Source organism: Cynoglossus semilaevis, chromosome 15 (assembly GCF_000523025.1).
Source record: "Cynoglossus semilaevis isolate Cse_v1.0 chromosome 15, Cse_v1.0, whole genome shotgun sequence".
NCBI classification, from domain to species: domain Eukaryota; kingdom Metazoa; phylum Chordata; class Actinopteri; order Pleuronectiformes; family Cynoglossidae; genus Cynoglossus; species Cynoglossus semilaevis.
In genome coordinates this window covers 5,872,194-5,897,872 of record NC_024321.1, presented here as the reverse complement: position 1 = coordinate 5,897,872, position 25,679 = coordinate 5,872,194, and the positions used below count along the sequence as shown (strand labels likewise).

At 38.3% G+C, this 25,679-nt stretch overlaps 1 protein-coding gene across 15 annotated transcripts in view; it reads right to left on the bottom strand.

The window, feature by feature from the left end:
• prom1a (prominin 1a) overlaps nt 1-23,754 on the bottom strand; it is a 53,613-nt gene extending 29,859 nt beyond the window's left edge. For 10 of the 15 annotated variants that reach the window (XR_001761195.2, XM_017039410.2, XM_017039415.2 and 7 more), the window contains exons 1-4: nt 23,269-23,754; nt 21,485-22,103; nt 2,785-2,843; nt 2,216-2,242 (exon numbers count right to left, since the gene is read on the bottom strand). Coding sequence is in view for 14 of the 15 variants with exons in the window: in XM_017039410.2 (XP_016894899.1) it covers nt 2,216-2,242; nt 2,785-2,843; nt 21,485-21,722 (324 nt within the window). In the remaining variant the exon portion in view is untranslated. The remainder of the gene's footprint in view (nt 1-2,215; nt 2,243-2,784; nt 2,844-21,484; nt 22,104-23,268) is intronic. The other 5 variants (XM_017039409.2, XM_017039417.2, XM_017039412.2 and 2 more) reach the window with 2 other exon arrangements.
• Nucleotides 23,755-25,679: the final 1,925 nt, after the last annotated feature.

The following is a 25,679-nucleotide window of genomic DNA, read 5'->3' as shown; positions in this document are numbered from 1 at the left end:
ACTCCAGAGAAAACAGGAACATTGAGCACGAGGAATATTAATCTTACAGTGAATCAGCTGAGAGGAGAGTGTATCCATTCAGGACTATGGATAGCTGCACTGCTTTGATCCTTTTATAATGAGCAACTATTGAACCGGGTACATACAGCTTGGGATTTATCCAGTCTCTTTTCAATTTGCCAACTTCTAAAGCCTGTTCCTAGTCTGAATTAGACAGAGGGGCAAATAAAGTAGAGGCAGAAATGTGGTGAACAACAAACCAAAAACCTGTCCATCCAAAAGTAACAGTTTAAACTAGGGATGTCCGATAATATCGGCCGACCAAAAATAGGTGCTTGAATTTGACCTTGAAAACTTTTGCTGTTTATAAAATGTTTTGGCATTTCTACACCTCATGTGTCCTGAAGGGGAACTAATCACTCACCTGCACCTGTTTTTTATTTTTTTAAAGCATCAGTAGTTCCTGAAGCTTTGCTCCTGGGTTTTTCTGGTTAGGGAGTGAATCTTGTCAAAACAAGGTCAGAGGGGCTTTTATTTTATTCAACACTCTTCAAGAGCCTGCGGCTGTAACTATTTTTGGACTGTAGATTTGTCTTAGAGAGTGCCTAAAAGAAAACAATGACCTTGTGCTAAGGACACACAGGGTGATGTGTTGAAAGCATGTCTCTCAGTGAAGAACCAGGCTTTTATGAACCTTAAAAATAATAATGTTTCATCCGAAAAGTGGCCACAGGAGATTCTGAGAAGATTCGGTGTGTCTGAACCTCTGACTGACTGCAGGCTTAAAATCCCTGAGATTAAAAACAGCTTTTGAATAAATGATGTGCTGAATTAATGAGATTCTCAGTGTTTTTGTTTGCGTTGCTTGTTTTGACTCCAACTGGATTGGGAGTGGCTGTGATTTACCCTGGAGCTGTACCACTTTCCTTCAGGTCAGTGCTACTGTATTTCATTCAACAACAAAAGAAAACACTAGGCACCTCTGACATAATGATACCGGATAAAGTTTCTCTCCTGCTATAAAGTGAAACGTGATGGAAGTACAGGGTCATTTCTTTATTTTCCTTTTATTCCCTAAGGGAATGCTCTGTGTTACTTCTAGAATTTGATAAAAACTTCCACAGTTGAAGTTCCCTGAATCCACTTTTATACCAAATTCCACTGCAGCTTCACGGTCTCTGACCTGGTTCTGTTTTCTTGTCAGACTTGTCCTGAGGGCAGAGATCCTCAAACTTTTCAAGTTGAGTTCAAAAATAGATTTAAGACCTAACATAAGGTCCAATATCTTACCTTATCCAATATGTTACATAATAAGATAATAACTTAAAAATATTAAGCTATTATTTATAATTAATAACATACTAAATAACTCACTGTTACTTTTGGAACAGAAAAAACGAAATACAAAAAAGGATAAAAATAACTAAGATACAAGACAAGAGCAGTTCCTCAGTTGAGAAACGACTGGCTACAAGTAGGAGAGCTAACGCTGCAAATCTACTAAATGTTAGTCCAGAAGTAAAGAAGGTTGTCTATTTTTATCAAGCAAAAATGGAACAAAACTACACTAAACGTAAGAAGTCAGTAACAATTTAGCTTAGATAGAGGAAAATTAGCCAAATGAACCAGTAGCTTAAGAAAAACAAGGACATGTTAGCCTGGAGGTAGCTCAAATATTAGTTTAGCTTACAGGCAGACTTTTGCTTTTACAAAAGGATAGGTAAATGTTAGCTTGTTGCGTTTTTGGTGATTATGTTTCTTCAATGTAATTAGCATAACTATCACGTGCATAATGCATAATTTATAATGTCTAGGTTAAAGGTACAGTTAGAAAGTAAATGAGTCTATATTATGGATTAGAAAATAGAAATGCACTATAACTGTAACAATGTTGCATTTCTGACATTAAAAAACGGCAATGGGAGAGGGAGGAACGTGTCAAATACATAAGCATAAGAGTTCTAACCAAACTGAACACTGCATTTGATGAGGATGGATGAAGGTCATGGGGCTGCACAACTGTTCGTGTTAACTGCAGGAAATAACAAAAATAAATGATAAATAAAAAATAAATGATCTAAGACTAAGTCTGCGTGTGCACATGTAGAATACTGAATGTAGAATGTAGCTTTAGCCGTGCAGCCACACTGACTTATGATAGGATGGAGCGGCGTGACATGGGTTTGACAGTTAACGTCCCGTGTGCAGACTTTACCTGTAGGGTCAGGACTATGTTCTCTGGCTGAGAGGAGGCCAGATCAGGTGATCAGGTGATCAGAGGACATGCAGAAGACACAAGGCAACTCAGCATCAAAGACAGAGCAAGAAAGCCACAGAAACATGTGGATGAAAAATAAAGCAGAGGTGAGAGAATTAAAAATGAGCATGCAAATTCACATTGATTCTCTCCTGTAACAGTGCAAACACAGACAGACTTGATGTTGAAGTTCCCATTAGGAAAAGACTGAAAACAGAATATAATTATAAGGTGTCAGACATAAAAGAAAGAAAAGAGACCGATTTAGTTGATGTTCATAAAAATTCAAACGCCGTATCTCACCTTTATATTTCAACCTGCAAAACAACTTTTGCCTTTTTTTTCCATAAAGCCAATGAAAAGATGACCTTGCCTTGAAATTGCTTGGCAGAAAACTATTAACTCTTTCCTCCAGAGAAGTATAGAGCTCTGAAGCATCTCTGAGGTACATTTCGTACAAGTTGCTGCATTAATTTAAATAAAAAAAGGACGGAAAATAACTGGAACAAAAAAATACATGCACTTACCTTATGATATTCTCTCTGGAAGGCTTCAAACTTTCCCTTCACAAGATCAACGATAAGTTCTGAAACATAAAAAATACTTTTTATTGATAAAATATAACACGCAGCAGCTGTTAAAGGAAGTTGCCTATAGCACAACTTTAATGGTTTAGTTTACTGGATGCAACCTTTTCTAGGCCAGCGGGGGGAAAAGTTTTCCTTAAAGGTTATTTTTGCCGAGCTGAAACAGCAGGTTTGACATTTCTGACAGCTGACACTGGAGTGTCCCTTCATGCCTCATCACTTTTCCCTGACTTTAAGCCCAGACAGGTCTGACAGTCTGAGGAAATCTTCTATTATTTATGAGTGGACTGACATCAGGTCATAGAACCTGGAGGTGCTGCTACTGATACGGTGCGTTTTATTTATCTAGGAAGAAAACAACAATTCTCCAACTGGAGATATTTTATTGGGTTAAAAAAAGTCAACTAATTAGATTCAGATTTTGTAGGTCAGAGAAATGTAGAAGCGTGTGTTGGTTGAGTAAAACATTTTTACAAACATGGAAAATAAACATTCTTTCTCTTATTAAACTTGTGTCCTTTGTTATCCTTGTTATGTTGTTTTAATTACTTACAATGTGCTATTTTTGAAGTTTAAAATCCACTAAGCAATACATTTATTTTAAAAGCAAACAGAGGGCCACATATAGTGACAGATAATCATTACAGTCACATGTTTTTCAATTTAGAGTGAGCAATTAACTGAACCCTGCAACTTTTTTGGACTGAACACGTTTGGATTTTTTAACAACAATAGATTAACAACAATCAGACTGCATGGTAAGCCCCCCTCCCCCCCTCAACAAAACTCTTTTTAAATTTTTGAACACCAAGTAATGTCATATTTTATAATGAATCAAAATCAAAAAATCAAACAACACAAAGTTCATAAAGAGAAGCCATCATCACTGTGCCGTTCCCCACCAATGTGGCTGCCCCACACTTTGAGAAGCACTGGCAGGAGGCAGGAGTATTGACCACAGTTTTATAACAAATAAAATGGATTTTATATGGATATAATGGGCTGTGACACTAAATCCTACTTCAATCTTCTTCACTAAAAATATAAAATCCCAGGATTAGATTAACAACAATCAGACTGCATGGTCAGACTTGTGTTTCTCTAGGAAGCTAGGCAACAGTTTCTCAAATTTATAATAAACTGTGTATAAAAAAATACTTCACATGTGAACACCTGTCATTTTCAGTGAATCGTTTATGAAATTTCAGGCATCATTAGAATGGAATCAACCCTAAAAAAATCTCCCTCAAATATATTCCACAGCTGCTGCTCTTCATCCACACCTGGAGTGTTGCTGCTTGTGACTCATCACATTATAATGACAGCAGCACCGGCAACTTTTTCTCAGTGGTAAGAGATTTCCAAAAATAAGATGCAAAACACACGGGGGCTTTTCTCGCTCCTGCAGTAGAGTGTTGCTCTGCTTGAGGAGGTAAAAAAAAAATCCCACAGAAGAATTGATTTATTACAAAGCAGATTAATGATTCCTGGCTGTTCTCCAAAATCAAGAGATTGGTAATAATTGTCAGGTCGCTCCGGGCTTCAGGCTGCGTGTCAGGTAATTACAGCGTCTGTTTGGGAAGAGACGTGATCCCTGTTCTGACTGATCCTGTTTAATTAAATAATCACTTTTAGAATGGATGAACCAGCACCTGGGAAATGACACTAGGTTTTATATGACATGACGTGGCCATGGTAGCCCTTTCCATGTATATATATGTATATATGTACATATATATACGATATATAATGACATAGTTGTTAATTTTTATATTTATCATATTTATTTTCGGATGGCAAAACCAGAGATTTTCTACTGAAAACTGCACACCAGTGAGGAGAACCACTGTCAGGCACAGTGCTGCATATATTTAATAAAACCTCCAGCATTAGCTGGTTTTCCAACACCACGTTTCCAGAGCAGGTTTAAGGTTTGAGAGAGTTGATTCAGAGGTGTGCTCCAGTGCCACATTTACACATACACTGCCACTTTTAGCAGGTTTGGCTGGCATTTGAAACACATTTAATGAGCATCGGTGAGCATCAACCCACTGGGACTGAAAGGTGGCCAAAAATAACATAACCACCAAGACCACGTTCAAAATACTGGCTACTTTATTCAATTAGATACGCAGAGAGATGGATGGATGGACAGATAGATACATCTTTATCTAATATTGTTTACTTAGAGCAGTGGTGCTCAATCACGATCTACCAGTAGAAATTCAAATGTTATATACATAAATAAATTCCTTTTCTTTTCTAGATATTTTACTGCCCCGTAGAACACAGTGGGAAACCAACAACTTAGCCATTGCAGCAAGTTTAGCTCCAGTCTGTTGCTAATCCACTGTCTGCCAGTATTTTCTCACCAAGTTCAGGTGCAACACGTCTCTTTTATAGGTCAGCTTCAAGAACGTATACGTTTTCCAGAACTGGAATAATACCTACAGTAACTCCCTGGATCACTGACGGCAGTCGCTATTGTGCCTTTGGGGTCAAGGTGTAAAATGATCTGTTGATATCATCTTTTCTTCCTCTTTTTCTGCCTTGATGCTTTGTGTGTGTTTCAAAGCTTTCATGACGTGCTGGAAAAGGTGTGTGTAAATTCCTATTGAAAAACTGTATCTAAAGTAAATAGGATGTAAATGAGTTCAGAACACAGCCTAAAGCTGTGTAAGAGAATATAGAGTTGACCTTAATGATGGGTTGTTGTTTGAGTTGATGAGAAATGAGAGCAGGAGTTAGAAGGAGGATGAAATAGTAACTGTTTCCTCATCGCTAAAGCCAAACATTTACAGTATATGTAGCTGGATTTCTGTTTTACAGAGGAAATCGAACGGTAGAAGGAACAGCTGTTTATTTGAACTGAAAATACCTTAGCTTGTTTGCTAACAGCAAAAGAACATTATAATTTCACTGAGAAATTTTATGTTAAAGTCTTTAAATTAATACCAGAGCAGAAAATCCCGATGGATATACAGATCCTGGTACACAGTATTGTAACTATAGACTACTACAATTTTTTGATTAGCTTGCAGGCTAGTGGAGTAGTGAAAGAAGTGAGACTACAAACAGAGTATGGCTGTTTTGAATCCCGGCCGTGGATGGACTGTGGTTTGTTGAACAAATGTCTCATAACTACAGTTATAAAACTTAAAGTATTTTTAAAGTAGTTCTCCTGAGAGAATTCAGTGTTAAAATGTTTTCATAAAACTAAAATTGTTTTAAAAGATCATGTACCATTTACATCACTTAATAAATCCCAAACACCTAAATCTTCCATAGACCAAAAAAAAGAATCATGTCTATGAAAAAACTTCATTCAACCTAACCTTGAGTTTCTGAAAATGTTTGATTTGTAAAAGAAATTAGGTGATTTCTGGGATGTCGGCCAAAAATGTTGAGCATCAGGTATAAAGGGAGACAGAAAGAGGATGTGGGAGTCGTAGAGAGAGGAAGGATGAAGAAAGGACAAACAAAGGACGAAAGCAGGATGGAAGGGAGAGGTGAATGAGTGAAGAGCTCTGAGTGAAGAAGTGTTGGAGTAAATCCAACCTCTGTTTGTAGTAGGAGACCGTTAATACTTCTTAATGAGTAAAACACTTACTTGAAACCTGACCAACCTTCAAAACCTTTCAATCAGAGCTGTAAGTGAAAATAGGTGGTTGCTGGGCAAGAGCCACACTGAAAAATAACTATATATATATGTATATATACATTACATAACAGCAGCTTTTCAACTTAGGTTAACCTCAAGGTTAACCTCCCATAGAAAAGACTATCAGTCAGGGGCCATGGTTTCAGAAGCTCCTAGCAATGAGGAGGAGATCAAGTAGAACCTTAACAGCAGATGTAATGAGGCTTTGCGAAGAGCTCAAGACTTAATAGAAAGCAGGAGAATGCGTTCTTTTCTTTACCTTCTCCGTCAGGGATTTACGTTCTTAGAAAAACCCAGCAGCAGCACAAATGTCTTAGCTCAGCTGATCAGAATAGGACAAGGAAGAATCCAGGAAGATGTTTTCACAAAGGTTTCTGCACACACAGACTGTTCTGGACCAGAACTTCATTCTCACCAGGGTAGAACAATTAATTACATAATTACAGGAGTAAATTTGGTTCTCCTGTGTTAGTTTTAGCTATGATTCTACTGAGAGTCTCTGCAGGACTTTTAAATAGATCATGAAACACAGCAACTGTGGAAAATAGTCATGCATTGCTGACTGTAATAATATAAAAATGTATTTAAAAAAGTACTGCAAAAACAAAAGAAGTAGGTACTGCACGACAGGAAGTCCAGAATATTTTTTAAATATTTCTTCAAATTTATTCACAGAAATTGGTTAAGGTTTTTAAAAGTATTTTTTTATTTGTAGTACCTTTTTTATATCTTTATCTGCTTTTGAAAGAGCTTTTTCTCTTTATGTTTTCTACACATTTTAAACTACTGTTTTAGATTAAACATTGTATTGATTTTACATTTAAATTGTAGAGAAAAAAGTTTAAATATTTATTAGAAATATGTCCAACTTGTTGACTTATTATTTATCACATGACCACTTTGTTGTCTACAGGCCCCTCCCTGCAGTGGTCCTGATCCTGGTACAGTGATATGTGTCTTGTCCTAATCCTCAGTCTGTTTAATTTGATTCTTCAGCACTCAGCTGTCAGGAGTGACTGCCCAGACAATAGCTGTAACAGCGTGTGATGAAAACAGCGCTCTTTTGTGTAATTATGGGATGTCCTGTGTAACACAGACTCCCTCGGTTGTTGCTGAAGCAGAGGTGCTGAGATGCATGGCTAACCTTTGTGGAAAACTGAATCTCTATTCAGGAATATCATGTAACATGTCAGTCAAGAAACAGCCAATAACACTGTCCCCTGTTGAACCATTCAGGTCTCTTTATAAATAATACAAAAGGACAAAGACGCAGCCTGGTGGGACATGAGCAGCGGTGGAGGGAAGTAGACAGAAAGCTGTTCACAGATACTTACAGTATGTCCAGCCTTGTCAACCTTTGGTTGATATATCTTTAATGCTCACATATTTTGTTTGTTTTGTTTCTTTATCTACACACAAAGCCATTTCAAAATAAAAGCATGTTAGAACAAGAAAACAGTTATTCAGTAACAGTGTAATGATTCTAGAGTTCTAAATGGTATTACACTGTTATATTGTAGTACATACAATACTCTTGATGTATATAGTGATGTGAAGAAGTTTCATCTGGGTATATACTTCAACTATTAATGTAATAAACAGGGTATTAACTGCAATACTTTGGAGAGTATTGCAGTTTTTCCCCAAACTAGTGGTAGTTTTTACTGTTAACTTTGAACCTCAAGCACAGTAGATACAGCACCACACAGGTGACCTGCAGATGTGTTGCTCGGTATTTACATAAAACGAAAACACAATGAGTTGACATCTGTTCATTGCACTTATATGTTTGAAGGAAATTAGCCTCCATGCTACGCTGCACTTAGAGAACGCAATATCACCCAGGAACCAAATGAAAAGAGAGAAAAATATATAAAGTTTATAAATCCTTCAACAGCCAACTCAATAGAACTCCATATCCACTTTTGTGGACAACTTGTACAGTTTAAAATCATAAACAACAAAGATAATACTTAGCTAAGCACATCTTGCAAGATGCACAGTTGGACAAAGCTTAGAATTTGTTATCTTTTTTCTTTTTTGCTAGACAAAGGTATTGAATATAATTTCCTACTGCCATAGATACTGTATATACTAACTAACTAAGTGAGGTCGATTGATTTGACTTGACTCCTACTTTCAAAAGGTATTTACTCTTGTGTCTCTATGAAGATGATCTGTCACTATCAACAACATCTTACCTTTTGAGGACCAAAAATGGTTTAAAAATGAGGTGACGGACAGATCTTGTTTTTTTTGCTGCCTTTGATTAGTGGCCACATCAGTTACTGCAGCTTTATATTCTGTGCAGCCTCCTGTAGCGCATCAGCCGAAGGTTTATTGATCTGTTGTGTCCAATTTAGATGGGATTCAGTTAGCTTCAGGTTGAACAAGGCAACAATTAAACTAACTTTTAGAACATGGTCCGTTAATGCAGACAGACAGATGTCTGCTGTCGAAGGTTTTGTCTGGTTTTCTATCGAAAATGCAGTGGAAAAATACAAAGACAACAGGTGTGGTACCTCAAAAGATGAGGCTCTTTCCTAGTTATACAACTGCACAAAGGTCAGTCAGCCTCTCCTAAGAAACACAAGAGACAACAGAGGTGTGTGTCTGTCTGTGTGTGTGTGTGTGGAAACAGAACAGAAACCTTGAGACACATCAAAAAGGTGAACAAGCACAGAAAGGTCAAACTCAAGATGTGGACAAATTGAGCAATAACCAACCTCAGTGTTTGTCAAAGGGAACGGAGTGAAAAAAGAGGCTGGCGAACAAAGTGAAAATGGATTTGAACACGAGATGGTTTCCAGGTAATCAGCGAAATAGCAGTAAAAATGTCCAAAATGTTGGGAGGAACATTTCCTGACTTACTTGCTGCTATGCGGCAAAGCAGGAGAAAGCGTTTGATATATTTCTGGTTATAAGGAGCAGGGGTTTGTTATTAAAAAATAAAGATAGAAGCAGTTGAACAGAGTCTTCACGCTAGTTGCCTCTGCAACACCTTATTTTTTTTATTTAATCTGCATGGTCCTTTATTAAATAATAATTCAAGCCAGAGTAGGTCGGGGCCTTTGTGTTCTATTATATAAAAGCCACACTGAAAACACCAAGGTCAGCTGAGCCTAGGGTTTTCTCTGTTGCTCACTTTCACCTTTACTTTTAGCGTCATCTCATGCTACATATTTACACGGCTATTTTGTCTTTGGTTTTAGAGAACCAGCTCTCGGTGTGGGTTCATTTATGGATTTAGTTTCTTTGCCATTTTATGACTCATGATTCATGATTCATGATTCATTCAACTGCTAGTTCTGACTTGGGTCAAACTAAAGCAACAGCCACATTGTACATGAAGAGCCATAGTCTCTCCAACTGCAACCATTTAAAAAATAAATGAAGACTTCTTATCAGTTTGTTTAGGATGTCATACTGACCATTCATTTTACAGTAAAGTTTCATACATTTCATACCCCAATCATTAGGAATTCTGATTCCATAAAAATCTTCATCACGCTTACATAACATAACATAACGTCACATAATATATCTGTTCATTGTAATCTTCAATTTTTGATGACTTTGTCTTCTAAGTTTCTATTGTTTCTGTAGTTTGTGTAAATTTCTAAGGCAAGGGTGAGAGTCCTGAAATTAATTAATTAAACCTATTAATTAAAAATGTATTAGCATTTAGCGTATAGCAAGCCTTTATGTTTAGTTTTAGACAAGCATGCAGACTTCCGCCTGTTTAATGGAAAAAGACATTGCTTTGATGAGAAGGTCAGCAAAATTCTGTCGGCGGAAGTGTGTTACTTCCTCTGAGTCATTTACAGGACCTTCTGCTCAATATTTGATGCCATCAGAACCTTTTCTTCAAGTGAATGTTATCACCAACTTAAGTGACTTGGCATTTGCACTGAAACGGTTCTGATGAAAGGCAGAGAGAGAGTGAGGCTCTCATGTGAAAACACCTCTGCAAGGTAAATACTCTGTTACCATAGCATCTGTAACTATGGAGGCAAGGATTGCTTTTAACAGGAAGAGTGGATACAGACAAAGAAAGACAGAGAGAGAGACTGAGAGAGGGGGGGTCAGGGGTGGAGGAGGGAGAGCTAAATATCTCCATAGTGTAAATCTATTTAATTAAAAACTGTTCAACTTCTTGAACTTTTTTTTTACCGGTGAAAATAAAGTAACCAATCATGCTGTAATGATGCAAATTACAAGACTTTAGCCATAAAGTTAGTGGAGTAAATAAAATCATACTATCCAAAATCATGTTGTCTTCTGTTTAAAATGATTATGTCGACTCAAAGGAGAAGGAAGTTGATGGGAAGTTCACCATCAACGCCTGTATGTGTGGGAGAGTGAAGAGCACTTGACTCCCTCGTGTAAACAGCTGCTGAACAGTCTAAGACTCTTTACAGCAGTGGTTCTTAACCTTATTGGAGGTACTGAACCCCATTAGTTTCATATGCGCATTCACCGAACTTTCGGTAATGGCCAAGAGGGGGCGTGTCCTCACAAATCATATGAGTTGGGTGTGTGTCTTATCCTCCGACGAACCCCTGAGACTAACTCACTGAACCCCTGGGGTTCGATCGAACCCAGGTTAAAAACCACTGCTAATCCACAGCACTGTGTTTTTACACAGCGTGAGATGAAGCATGAAGTGTTCACGTCTCTAATCTAATCAGAAAGCTCAACATGCACGGTGAGCCAATATCCAAACACAATCCAAATGAGGTGCCGATCCACTGTTCTGATAAAGATGACTGTTTCCCTTTACAGAGGAAATTAACACTGATGGATAGCATCACATGACATGAGAGACGCACACCGACACACACAGATAAAAATAGATGTGGCCGACATTGTAACGGAAATAACGAAAATTGCACCGAGACTCACAGCAGTCATGTCCAGACCATGTCCATTTGGAGAAATACTAGTTCTTTCTGTCAGAGAGAGACATATATAATTAAAAACAATCTTTTCCTCATTCCTCTGACAATTGAATGACATCTCAAGAACACCGCAGCAGAAAAAAGTTACACTTTGAACAGTAGTTTTTTCCAACTAACTGAAGCTCTCCAAGGCGTACATATATATGATATCCTAGTTCCTACAAAACCCCAAGATATTCCGCTTTACTCAAAACCAGATGATTTCTGCAATTGTGTGCAAGAGAAGCATCTTTGAAAGCGTCTCACCTATTTTAACATGTTTTTGCAGAGTCTGGGAGAGATATAAGGAAACAGTAGCTAACGTAAGAAAATAGCGATATTTAACTGTCAAATATAGAGATCGTAATATTCAGACTCTGGCTGTGTGCATACCATCTGTTCTGTGCATGAAAGTAACCAAAGAGGTAAAAATACTGGTAGAAGTGAATGGTTACATTGCAATAGTCCAAAAAGAGCAATTTAAAACATGGTCCTGCCAATGGCCTATGGAAGGTTTTTTTTGTAATGAAAATCTGGCAGAATTTTGTGCTGTGTAAAATTGTCCAAGTAATGTCCGAATTGTACAGCAATGTTGTGTTGTGTTAGAAACTGTATATGCTTCCACTGAATTTAATGATAAACTGGAAAATAACCAAAGTATTCAGCTCTATTTTCCATCAAGTAATTGGGAGAATTAATGTGAGACCAAAAACCCAAATATACAGTCTTTTGAACCAATGCCTCTGTGCCTGCGCAAGGAGGGAGCTGCCTGGGAATTCTGCTTTTTTAAACCATCCAGCACATGATGCAGTCTTCCAGTAATCAACTGAGAGTCCACAGACAAAAAAAAACAAACAAAAAAAACAGTCAAGAGGATTGTCTCTGCAGTCTAACCCAGGTAAACAATATCCCAGATTACCATCAGCTCATCAAGTCTAAGGCCATGACGAAGGGGTGACAGTGACGGACCAGCCTGTAGAGACGGACAGTCTGTCCCTCCACTCCACAATCATGAAAACAGACGTGCTACCAATGTTCAGAGCTGAATTTCCTCCGGTAGACTGCACACAGCTGCTGCTATATCTTTATACAACCAGTTGGAACTCCTACACAACATCAGCTCTATGCTACTTGTCTTGATGTGCATGTTGGACAAAAGAGGTGGACGCCAGGTCTATTATCCACGTTCCCCTGACAAGGTGAACCACTTCCTGTAGTCCTTCTCTCCAGGGTCTGTAGATCGTCTCCTCAATATCGTACATCTTGCAGTTACAACACACCATGACCCAGAGTTTTCTCACATTGGGCACCACTGTGCAGACCAATGATGTGGAACAAAGTGACAGGGAACGCATGAGTTGTCATCCTTTCAGCTGAGCTGAGCTTAGCCGCGCACTTCAGCTCACCATGGCCTCTTCCTGCTTGGCTTCTCAGGCCTGACCCAAATATGACGTCTCCAAATGAGACACACGGCTTTAGTATGACCCGCGGAAGTGAGAGTTCTTTCGTCCAGCATGCTAACTCCGTCTACAGTATTGCTTTTCCTCTTTTTCCCACAGTTTTTTTGTTTGCGTGCTTCAGAATAAGCTGCTAACGCCTTAGCTTTCTCCGCTGCAATGATCTTTTGATTCCCTTCTTCCCTTTGTGATTTAATTCCATCAGGCTCTGCCATTTTTTTCTCAACAGTTGTGCGTCAGATAGCTGGGAGTTTAAGTCCGCAGAGGAATTATAATACTACCTTGAAGGTTCTCACATGTTCACCTTATCTTCATCACATTATTCTGTAGCTCTTATCTCCCTTGACATACTCTGCTAAAACAGCAGCCCCTGGTGAGAGAGGAGAGCTTTCCAGATCTGATGCCTCTCTTCTCTCTCAGACTTAAAAAGCTGCTCGTTCAGTCAATTGATCTATGCTACCCATTTAGACACTTGAAAAAAGAGATTGAATGGCTGTGTGAGTGGCCTTTAACTTCAAATGTTGCTTATTGTGATTTAACAGATACATTTACCCCAGGGAAAAAGGCTCTGACTCTAATAATGAAATGGTTTACTAGAACCACTCAGTAATATAAGGGCATTTCTTCAGCAAGTAAAAACCTCCTAACTGCTGCTGCTCTGGCAATATAAGTACCCTGAAAAAGCTTTTATTGTTTATAGGCAAATCAGATGTAGTTAGGGACGAGACACTTGTGGGTCTGGAGAACAGTGAGCCTTGGGTTTCTCTTTTCGAAGGTAACAAATCAAACAAATGCTCTTTGAGGATTGAAGTTCAGCAAGTGTCTGTCTGAAGTAGATAACATTTGATTACATCTGAGTCAATTAATAACAAAGACAATGATATTCATTGGTTATTTGCCGTAAGAACGCTAATTGATAATAAAATGCTTCATCTTTATTAAAGTAAAACAACATCCAATCAAAAGGAATATGCTTATTCTGGGTGAAGTAGCATCATCCATGCCTACACTATATTAATGCCTCTGTGCCTGCACAAAGCGTGAACTACCCTCACACTACAGGAAACCACTATTATTTCTATTTGCCAACCAGCAGTTCCATAGACCATTACACAACATAGTTTTCACAGGAACTAATTCATGAGCAGAGCATTATGGCTTCAAGTCAGACTCTTCTGATGTCTTTATGTACTAGATTATGATGTCACCACTGTATAAGTGAGTAACATAGGTACTTCTATACATTATGTGAGTTCTGAAGGTGAAAATTGAGTTAGGTCGCCCCAAAGGAACAAAGGTCCTCTATATGTTGTGTTATGTGTTAAACAGCACTTTTTAGGAGGGGTCTACCTTGTGGTTTGTATCTACTATATTTATTGCATTATGTCTGTAAGATACTAGCTAAAAAGAGGAAATGTCATTTTTTTATAGTGAATATTTTCATTATCACTAATGATGAAGAAACTCTTATCAAACTCTGTTTTGGAATCATAACACCATAAGTCTCACAGATAAACGTGAAGACATGACATTGAATTTATTTTATTATTACTAATGTTGGATTTCACATTTTTGTGATTAAAAAAAACAGCCTGAGGTGAAATGTATTAATAAAAGTGAAGCACATTTTTATCTCATCTGTAGTTTCCCCATGTTGAAGTGATCTCTAATATTTTGGGGCTAAATCAGAGCTGATGGTAATGTAGAACACATTACCTTGACTTTTACATCCATAGCTCTCCTGAGATCACTTTCCTGTGCCTCTGGCTGTGTCTCCTTCGTGTATTAATTTTTTAAGATGAGAAACATACTCCTCTCACTTTACCTGCCCTGAATTTGCTATCCCAATATCACATACGATATTGTAATTTCAGCAACCTAATGGTAGAATTTGGCAAAGCTACTTAATATACAACCTGCTGCCTCATCTGTCCCCGTATCTGAGGCTTCAGAGAAATGCATCCCCAAAATCGCAGCTCAATTTCAACAGTAAATAAGTAGCTGAAGGCAATTTTGATACGTATTAACAGGACTGGAGCTGCAGGCAAGAGAAATTAAATTGATGTAATATGAGTTTTGTGTCTTTATAATGTGGCATGAATCATTTTCTGCTTTCACAAAGATGGGAAGCTGAAAATTGGATGTAAAATAAGCCAGTGTGACTGTGAAAAGACAGGGATGGTTCGTTTCTTTGACTAAAATGTTATCGTGTTTGTTTCCTGAGAAACAAAGTAGCAAACAAACACTGCAGATTGTAAAGGCTGATACAAGACACAGATCCTGATGCAATCTGAACCAAAATACTGGCTCAAAGAAATACGATAAGACCTGGTATAAAAAATGGATGTGCTATACAGCTGCAGAAATGGAAAAATTGGCTGCTTCTCACGTCAGCCCTGGAAAACTCCTGAGATGTTTCATACAAAAAAAAAAATTCAAAGTTATCTGTTATAAATGCAGCTAATTTAATCTGACTGTATGTTGAAATTATGTAATTTACATTGCAATAAAATAGTTTTTTTTTTACATTTTACTCTCTTCTATTTAAAGTAAAGATGGTGTTGTGTATTTGGGCTCGTATTAATAGTGCTCCATCTCTGTTGTACTCAATCTAATTTGGCCTTCTGCTTTTAAATACCCCCTGCTGGACCAAATAAATGAAGTAACAGCTGACATCCAACTTTGCCAGAGCATATTTTATACGTTGGTTTATCTTGCTGCTATTTATGGATACGGATGATTAATATTCATCTGCCCATGTGATGTCAAATCCAAAGAAATTTATTACATTGAAAAGGATTTGAAACGTCATTTTTCGGACAGTAATTTCCTCTACAATGAAATGGCGATAAAACATAAAAAAACAAACAGAATATGTGAGATGTGATGAGATTCAAAACATGATTGTTAAACCTTTCACTGTTTAACTGTGTGACAGATAGTCATAATAATGATCTGTCAAATCAAATTTGCGAATGTTACCATAGCCACTTAAGACACACTGGACTACAACAAGCAGTGTGTCACTGCAGCCACCGTTGTGTTTTCCTTCTGGGGTAAAAAAGATGTTCTTGCATCATGTTCGTCCATGAGTACTTTTATTTTTTGTTTAACTCTGAAGTTGATGAGATACTAATTTAGTCGGTCAGGTACTGCTGTAAATTACATGTAAAAAAGGCAATAAAAGTTTACTTTATTCATTTGCCAAGTGGATTCTGGTGATGGAATTTTATTTTTTACAGCTTGGGCTTTGTTCGCTTTTATATGTGGGTCAAAATGGAATAACACCATTTGTCAACGGTCCAGAATGAAAACATTCTGCAAATATGCAATTTACTGTGTCGTGTGGTGGCACAAAAGCAGTTTGTGTGCTGTGTTTTCTCTGTCTGATATAACTAGGGTAATAAAAGCTTGTTTTTCAGTCTATTTCTCTTTGCTCTACACCAAATACAGTCAGTCAAAATTAAACAAAGTAAATACAGGAACTTCATTTATTGATTCATCCTTTACTGCTTTATTCTTTTCACTGTGTGACATACCCTGGCTATTAGTCCATCAGAGGGACAACAAAACAAAACAAAACAAAACAAAAGATGCAAATTCCATATGGGAATACCAACTCAATGACCTTCTCGTTGTAAGGCAACAGAACCCTTCCACCATGTCGCCCGAGAGAAGAGCTTGATACCCGACTAAATATCTGTCTAAAAAGAAGCAACAACTCAAAACATCTTCTCCTTTATTATTCTATTATATCACTGATGCACTCAAAGATCTTAACCGTCTCTTGTCTGCCCTTGGTGAGAAATCTTTTCAAACATTCCTTTTTTTCGTTTCTTTAATCTCTGCTGTCCTTTGCTGAAGTCCCTCAGCACCACTGTTGTTGTCAGAAAAATACATCGCCCACTCACCCTTTGATGAGTATTAGAAAACTCTTGCATGGATCTCATTACCATAGCTGCATGAATCTCTGTGTGTGTATGAACTGGTTGGTAATATTTTTTTTCTACCTCAGATAACTCTGCATCAGTGAGATCTGCTGCACTCACCCAGCAAGGTGAACAAAAAAGACCGTCACTACCAATGGGTTTCCCTGGCAACTGCTGCTTTTCTCAAAATTAATCCCAGATTTTCCCTCTGTTGTCTGAGTTCTATACCTATAGGCGTGGTTTCCTAAGAGAACGTAGCAAAGACACTAATGAGGAAAGTCTTTCCAACAGGGATCTGATGCACAGCGGTGTTTGGCACAGACTCCCCAGCTATGCTCACCCACAGGCGTGAAATGATAAACTTAACGCTGCAGAAAGAGCCTGATTCCACTGTGTTCTTAAGCGACGGCTGACATACAGAGAGATTAATTACAAACCTTGGAAAACGGAGCTATAAATCTAATCAATATGCTGAGTTTACTCTTTGTGTTAATGAGTTTGGGCAGAGTAATGGAGGTTCCTCGTGTAGTGAAGGTCACCGGTGTCTATTGTGTGCTCTCCCACAGTCATGTTTTCATGCTGAAATGTCCTTGAGCCCAAAACACATCACCAATGTTGGATCGCTCCCTGTGAGTCAGAGTGGATGAAATAGGATGTGAAATACTGCCTCAAAATCTAACTTCCCTCCTTCTGCGCAGGTATAACTTTCAACTGAACAGTAATGGATATATAGAGGCACTAGACACATGCCCCGCCCCCCACAGCAAAGCTCAGAGCAGGCACAGAGGCATTAACTAAAGGGCAAAAACATTTCTTGACAATTGACAATGACTGAAAAACTCTCCAAACATCAGATCAACATTCTATTCTGGCCAAAAACCATCCAAATACTTCTGCGATAGTGTAGTGCAGTGCTTCTCAAATTGTGGTACACGTACCACTGGTACGCACTCTCTAGTGGTACGCGGGGAAAATTCATATTTTCACATTTACATTTTCAATACATACCATACACAATTAATACAACATTTAATTATAAACATCTTTCTAAACATTTAAAAACATCTATCCTGTGTGGATGAAGCTAATAGGGAAGGCCTATGCTGCTATATGCTAATGTTGGTCATCATGGTGGTACTCAGAGAGCTCAATGTTTTCTCAGGTGCTACAGAGTATAAAAAGTTTGAGAACCACTGGTGTAATGTAATATACTGTTCTATTAGAACCACAGATACTCTGTGATACACCGCAACCAGCTGCACTGCCAGTCCACTGCTCTTCCTACTGTAGTTCAGTGTCTCATTGCCCTAATGCGTAGTTTATTTAAGTGCAGCAATACTGCCTGCAGCTGGGAGGTATTTTTAAGTCAGGGAGTAAAACAGGAGAAAGACTTACTGTAAGGTTTTCTCAGTTAGAATAAACACAGTTTTAGAAACCACCTAAATCTGCACCATAGTGCTGAATACGCCACGTCCCTCATCAGTTTTATGGCACAATGGGGTAGATGTTTTCACCTCACCTTTTTTTTTAGATTTATTTAACAAACATTGTGTATGTTAATTCAGTTACTTAGAGTGACACTGTTTACTGGAAAGCAGGACACAGTGTTATCAATTGAAATGCTCTGTTGCAGTGAAAGCTCTGCTCACTTTCTGTTCAGAGGACTGTGTTTACGTACGTATGTATTTTATAGGTCTTTTTTAACTTCCTTTTATTAGAACTTTCATTCATACACATTTCTTGCCATAATAAACGAATACTAAACAAAACAAGGAATTCACAGGATTAACAAGAGTGCTATTCATTCGTTCTATTTGCATCGACCTCACACACACATGCACACGCACACGCACACACACACGCGCACACACACACACACACACTGCATGTCACCCTATTACCCACAGAGCTGCAGCACAGCACAACCCCTTCCTAAAAGAAAGCAAACATTTGACTAAGACAGAAAGACTGTCACACATTGCATGTTCAATCTCAGCTGGGACAGTACAACAAAGAACACCACCTTCTGTGGCCCACATTTTCGTGCAATACAACATTTAAACTTTTATCATACATCTGTCTCCCAGCAATAATTGCACTTCCTATACCAGTGTTTCCCAAACTTTTTTTTCTGGGGACCCATATTGTAAAAGTCACAAAAAAAAAGACCCACCTGAGGGTCACGACCCAGTCTATGGGAAACAATGTCCTATATTGTCCAATTTTAACTGAGAAATACTGCAAATTGTAGTCACCTGATTCTGATCCTGATATTCAAATGAGTCACTAAAACTTCATCTTTACTTTAACAGCTTCACAAACGCAGCAAGGTTAAATATTCAACATCGTTTGATGCTGTTATGAATTAGTCTGTGCGTTGGCACATCACATGAGTGTGTGAGTAGGTGTGAGGGAGGGAAGGGTGTTGACTACTGCACAGCTAAAAAGACAATAAAAAACAGTTTATAGGGAATGTCATGGCTGATTTGCTTTCTGTGCGTCTCAGGGTGTAGACGTGTTGCTGCATATGACACGCACGAGCTCAGAGGTTGTGCAAAACTCAGAGAATCGAAGACAAAAGACATGTGAACATGTCAGTAAAATAAGCAGCAAGTGTCGCACAATGCAGTGATTGCAAAAGACGCAGTGCCGGAGATGTTTCATGGAGTTAGAGCCGCTCGGTTCATGAATTATGTCTAAATGCTTTAAGTGAAATGATGGAGGATTATTTTTACGTTAAGTTAATCCTTGAGGTGTTTCTGTGTTTTAAATGATGGATGTAGTTACTGTAGCTGTAATTTAAATGTTTGCTTAATGAACCAGAGGTAATAAGACACTAAACTAGAGCTTTCAACTTAAATCACCAATAAAACAAAGTATAGAGAACGTCACAAGGTTCGGTGAGTTTCGCCTCTGCAGTTTGAAACACGATGTCTGTTTTAGTAAGTGATGTAGGCAACACCTTTAATAAACCATCGCTGAAGAAAATTATGACTTATTTAATACCAAGAGACTTATTTGTTAGCTGATACCCTGACATCAAAGAACAGAGGAAAGGAAGAGAGAAAAATCAGAAGATTGATTGATGCTTTGAGGCTGGTTTCCTCTAAACCAGTCACACCAGTGTGGATCAAACAGTCCCATTGTTGCTGTCTTTGTATTTGATTGTCTTTGACATACAGTAGATTTGTGATTATTCAATCAGGATGTCGTTAGTTATCGCTCCTTATCTGTGTTTACACTTGTTCGTTTTTATTTCTGATACATTTTTAACTTAAAACCTTGGTGAATTTCTCTCAGCAAAGCTTGGTGGAAATGGTTTGCTCCATAGAGCTACATTTCATTCTCTGTGTTCCAACATGTGGCTGGTTCACCCATGAATGAACAATGCTAACCTGCTGTAGGATGGCCTGTGTGTGTTATACTGTAAATCAGACAATAATGAGCCCCTAAGTGCTGCTAGTGGCAAACTGGAATCTAAAAGGCCAACAACATATGGCGCAAGGGTTTATGGGATTATGCATCTAACAAGGTGACTGGGTAACTGTTAATCTGCAAAATGTTCTACTGTAGTAGGAAGGACACTGGTCCGGGGCTAACAGTGGGATATGTTTGTCATCTTTGAGGATTTTGCGACCCCATTAATCATGCACACCTCATGTGTGTTGTTTACATAGTCGGGTTTAATTGTATTAAATGTGTAGCCACTGTGTCCTGAGGTGCTCTAGATGTCTGTAGGGGGCGACATTAAAGGCAACATTATCAGTCGTCATTCAAGACTTTAGCCTGTGTTAATGCATGTGTTAGCGCAGACCCACGAGGCTGTCAGAAAGTGTTCAGTGCTGTGATTAATTTGGCACAATCTGGGCCACAGGCTGAAACGCACCAACAAGTCAGCTGTCAGTTTGCAGCGCAATTAAAAATAAGAGCCACATGAAGGGGGTATAAGTCTCATAGGAACTGTGATTATTACAGAATTCAATGAATTCTTCTTGAATCTCCAAATTCTTATGCCTAGTTTGATAATCAAGTTGAAATTTTCATGTCCGGATTCTGAATTTTAAAACTTTTTTTCCTCAGAATTAAAAGAAAAATCAAGAATTATATATAAATAAAAAAATAATGGTAACCACAAGTTTAAAATACGATTTTGAATTGTTTTTCCTTTCCCGGCCTATGTAATAATAAAAATCAAATATCTCATTTTTATCTAATGTAATCAAATTATTTTATTCCTCAGAGATTTGATTTAAGATTCTACCCTGATCTTATCCATTTGTCATCTTTCCTTAGTTCTTACATTTTTTTTTATTTATTGTATATTTTGAATTTCCAGACCATCAACACATGGCTCTTTTTCTGCAGTAATATAAGTCAGAATTCCACATTTATTTCCACAATTTTGACTTCTAAGGTTAGGGTGTGCCTTATTCCCAGGCAGAACTCAGACCTGTTTCAGATTCCAGTCATTTTTCCAAATCTTTGAAGGAGTTGGACATTTTATCAGTATTCCCAGATCAAAGTCAGGAGTGTAATTGATTTTTCACTCCAGAACACAGATTGTTAACCACTACTCTGTTTTCTGCATTCCCCGTAAACACTGGAATCCCTCCATGCACTAGAGCTGGATGTTGTGTGGATGTGGAATCTTACCTTGTGGAAAAGCGTTGGGCTGCACCGCGCACAGAAACCCCTGCACCATTTGGAACAGAATCCCGATCGGACCGGGCTCGTAGTGTGCCACTGTCTCGTAAAGTCCTGCTGGCACATAACCGAAATCCAACTTTACTGGCGGGGGGAGTCTCCGTGATCCCTCTTCCTCCTGTTGGAGTTCAGCGGAGACCAGGACCAGCAGCAGCCCCGGGACCAGGAGAACCCCGGTTTTCCACATCGTGTCCAGAAGAAACCAGGAGTAGACGTCAAACAAGACTTTAGGATGAAGAGTGCGCTGAGTGACGCGCGCAGCTCGGATTCTCCTCTATCTTATCAAACGTGTCAAATGGTGCCAGATTGGATGGCGAACAGATCTTTAGGTCGCAGTCAGACCGGTTCTAAGCATCGTTCTCCTCGGTCTCCGTGTCATGGATAGACATAAGCCAGAAGATCTTCTCCCACAGTCTTCACTCTGTTCAGTTTCAACGAGTTCGGTGCGTCTCTCTCCACGGCTCTAGCATCTGTGCGTTGCGAGAGCGGGCGTGGATGCGCGTCTCAGTGTACGCACCAATAGGCACAGGGAGGAGACTGAGTGGTCCAGGGGGAAGCGCTCCTCCTGCTGGGAGAGGAGGGAGGAGTTAAGATGATTTCGTAACTACTCGGTGTAGTTGAAGTCCTAATAAATGTTTAATGAAGAAGTGTTTTTCGTCTTGGATCGCCAAAATTTGCCAAAATCTCTCCGAGTTTTGCCAAAGATTTGAATGATGGAAAAATGATCTGTAGGGATAAACTACAAAGTCATTTGTTCCTCTTGATCATAGCCCAGATATGCCCTCATATCTTTTCATTTTTCGATTATTTGAATGTTGTAGTTGGACAAAAATGAAAAATGAAGAACAGATTTACACTAGCTCTTTACACTAGAGTCATTTATAGGATTTATATCAAACAAAACTGATATTTGTTTTTGTGTGTTTAAGATCTCTGGGTTTCTGGGTTTTTCAACCTTGGGGTCACCTTGGGGATTTGAAGTGACCTCTGGAATTCAAATGAGGTTGCCTCAAATCCCTAAGGTGACTGAAATGTCTATTTATTAAAAAAATAAACTCAGTTTCTAATATTGAACTAATTATTATTGCGTTTCAAAACATAGACAATCTTAAACAACTGTATTCTTTCAAGTTCATGAATATAAATTGAGTTCAAATAAAATGGAGCATGTAAAGTTATCTGAGCTGGCACTGGAAAATAAACTGCATCTCTGTGCACAAATCTGGCAGTATAACGAAGATGATCAAAAACTAATAATAGAAAAAATAAAATGTCCCTGGTGTCACCAGAATTTTGTGATGTCATAATGGAGACACAACCCAAAAAAGGTTGGGAACCACTGCTTCCTATTAAAAGGACTTGAACCAAAGGTTTTATTTTGTATGCACATTTTGTTAGTGATGTCTGAAAACAAACTGCCGTCAATTTCCATATTTCTACATACTGCAGAAGCAAGAGAAAATTTGATTTTCTCTTGCTTCAGATTTGTATGATCATTACATTTCTTTGTTTTTGTTTTTTATCAAAACTCACTTTTATGGTGGAGAGTAACTGGTCTAAAGTTACCACCAAGTGTACAGCTGAATAGATGCATGGAGCTCCGTGCTAAATACACAGGTCAGCTTTGTTATCATCACAGTTGTTCCAATGTTATGTTAAATTAAAGTAGTTTTTTTTTTTTTGGGGGGGGGGGGGGTAGATTTAAATCCCATTTTTAAGAACCACACACTAACCTTCTGTCCTCTCCGTCAAACAGGTGCTCTCTGTCTCTGCTGACCGTTGACTTCTTCTCCCAGAGGGCAGACAGAGGATACCTGCCCACTCCAGCACTGTGATTGGTGGAGCAGCGATCAGGTTGAGTTTAGCTTCTGTCTCTCTGCACAATAACACCCTTGTCCCGGTCCCCTGTGAGCGTGAGGCTCCCATCTTCCAGGAAACAAGGGCCCCTCCTGTGTGGAAACGTATGATGGCTGATTCTGAGCACCTTTTCGTCACTGATCACACACTCATTAGACCTGCAGATGGGGCAGATGGAACTCTTAGTTGCTCAGAGACCTTTCACACACTGGAAAACAAGATAAAGGGTCAGTTTGAAAATCAATTAAATCAACTGAGCTACATGAATGTACTTAAAAATGTACAGTGAAGCTAAAATGTATAAAGATTAACATGTGTTTGTTAAACTAACTTCTCTCTTCTCTATTTTGCTTCATAAACTACTAATTTCAAACGTTTATAAAGGTTTTATTTTATCAAATAATCAACCTCTGACAATGGTGCAGGAGACCTGGGTTCAAATCCCTGCCTTCCAAGACAATTGTGAGACGTTGTAAAGTTTTTTTTTTTTTTTTTTTTTTTAAAAAAAAAAGGTTCGACTAGTACCGCTAGTAACTTTTACTTACGTTAGTAGAGGAACTGGTGGTACTAGAAATAGTACTAATAGTTTCGCAATGGGCTATTCTGCCTCGGACAACTGTGTGCCAGGAACATGATATCTTTGATGAAATAAGTTGTTGAGAAGAAAATGACTTTCATTATGAATTGTAATAGTCTTGGTCTGCTTATAAAGTTTTGTCTTTTCCGGGAATAAAACTGAGATAAAGTGTTTTACAGGTTTACTCTCATAATATTTTTTTGTTCTAATAAAATATTTTTCTCATTAACTTCTGGCTCTTTATTCTCATAATTTAGCCTTTTACATCTTTAAAACAAGTTTTTTCTTCACTCCTTTTACTTGACCCAGAAGTTAAAACAAAATGTTCAACTCTTATTCAACTAGTTTCATTCATTGTCTCCATACAAGGACCTGCAATTGATAACTTTGAGTGCCTCTACTTCGAATTGAAACCCTGGACAGAGGCTTAGAAGATGGAGAGATGGATTGGTGGATGGATGATATTTTAAACTCTCGCTAAAGACACACTGGACATCACTGGGCATTGAGACAACAACCTGTAGCTGTGGCAGAGCCGCAGCACAGTCTCAGTCCCCAGCAGTGTACAGTAAGTAGATTAACTGTAAGAACGTCTGCAGAAGATTTACTTGACTCTACCTGATCTCACCTCCTCTACAAACACGCCGCTGCTCTGATTCATACAGGACAGAAGAAACTAGGCTGTCAGGAATTTAACCCCCAGCTTAATAACACTGACTACAGATGAAATCCTCTGTTTGACTTGGTTCTATCAACAGATGTGGGGCGTAACATGGTGTGTAAAGATGATTCAGGATCTTGTGCATGTACAACTTTTTTTTTCTCCACTGTTAAGACATATAACTTGGACAAAGAAAAGAAAGTTAAAGAAAATTAAAGGGTAGAAAAATTTCAATATTTAGCCAAAATGTTGAAAATATAGCTCAGTCCCTAAACAAACACGCTGTAATTATTTATTCCAGCCACATCTTAAAACACTCTATATATAAACTGTGAAATACTACAGCATCTGTGACTGGTGACACGTAATAATCCAACAAAGTTAAAACAGTATGAGCCACATACTGTAGTTAAAGACAGACGATCCTAAGAATATATCAAAAACCATTTTGATAAATTGACTTTTCACATAGTCTTTGACTGCTCTTTACTTCGTTAACTTCTTAACAAATGATTAAATACATACTGTATGACTTAACAAAAACTAAAATAATTCAATAACGGCAATAGTTGTCTCAAACAAGTGTAGATAAATTCGGCTGCTAAAGTGAAATAAAATACCAAAGAGCATTAAAAAACATGAAGGAGCCTCATCCCCATTTGCTCAGTTGAGCCTACAGTAACTTGGTCCTGCTGTATTTCAATCCAATAGCACAGACTGGGGCAAATGACAGTGAAGGCCTCAACTCAAAAAAACACAAGCAAATCGAGCTCAGGACGATGTGACGAAGTTTTAACCAGATTTTCCCAATGGTTTTTGAGCCACATTAAACATTTCACATTAGAAAAACACCATGGCACATCACCAACCAAAAACGTCACCAAAAATATATGTAATGCAATATAATGATATACAGTATTTACTTACTCAGTGTGGACTTGTTTAGTTAAACACAATGCTGATATACTCACAGGAACTGAAGAAAGACACAGGGATATCTTCTTCAAAAGCAGCCTCTTGCCTTCGTTTTTAAAGCAATCTGCTGCCAC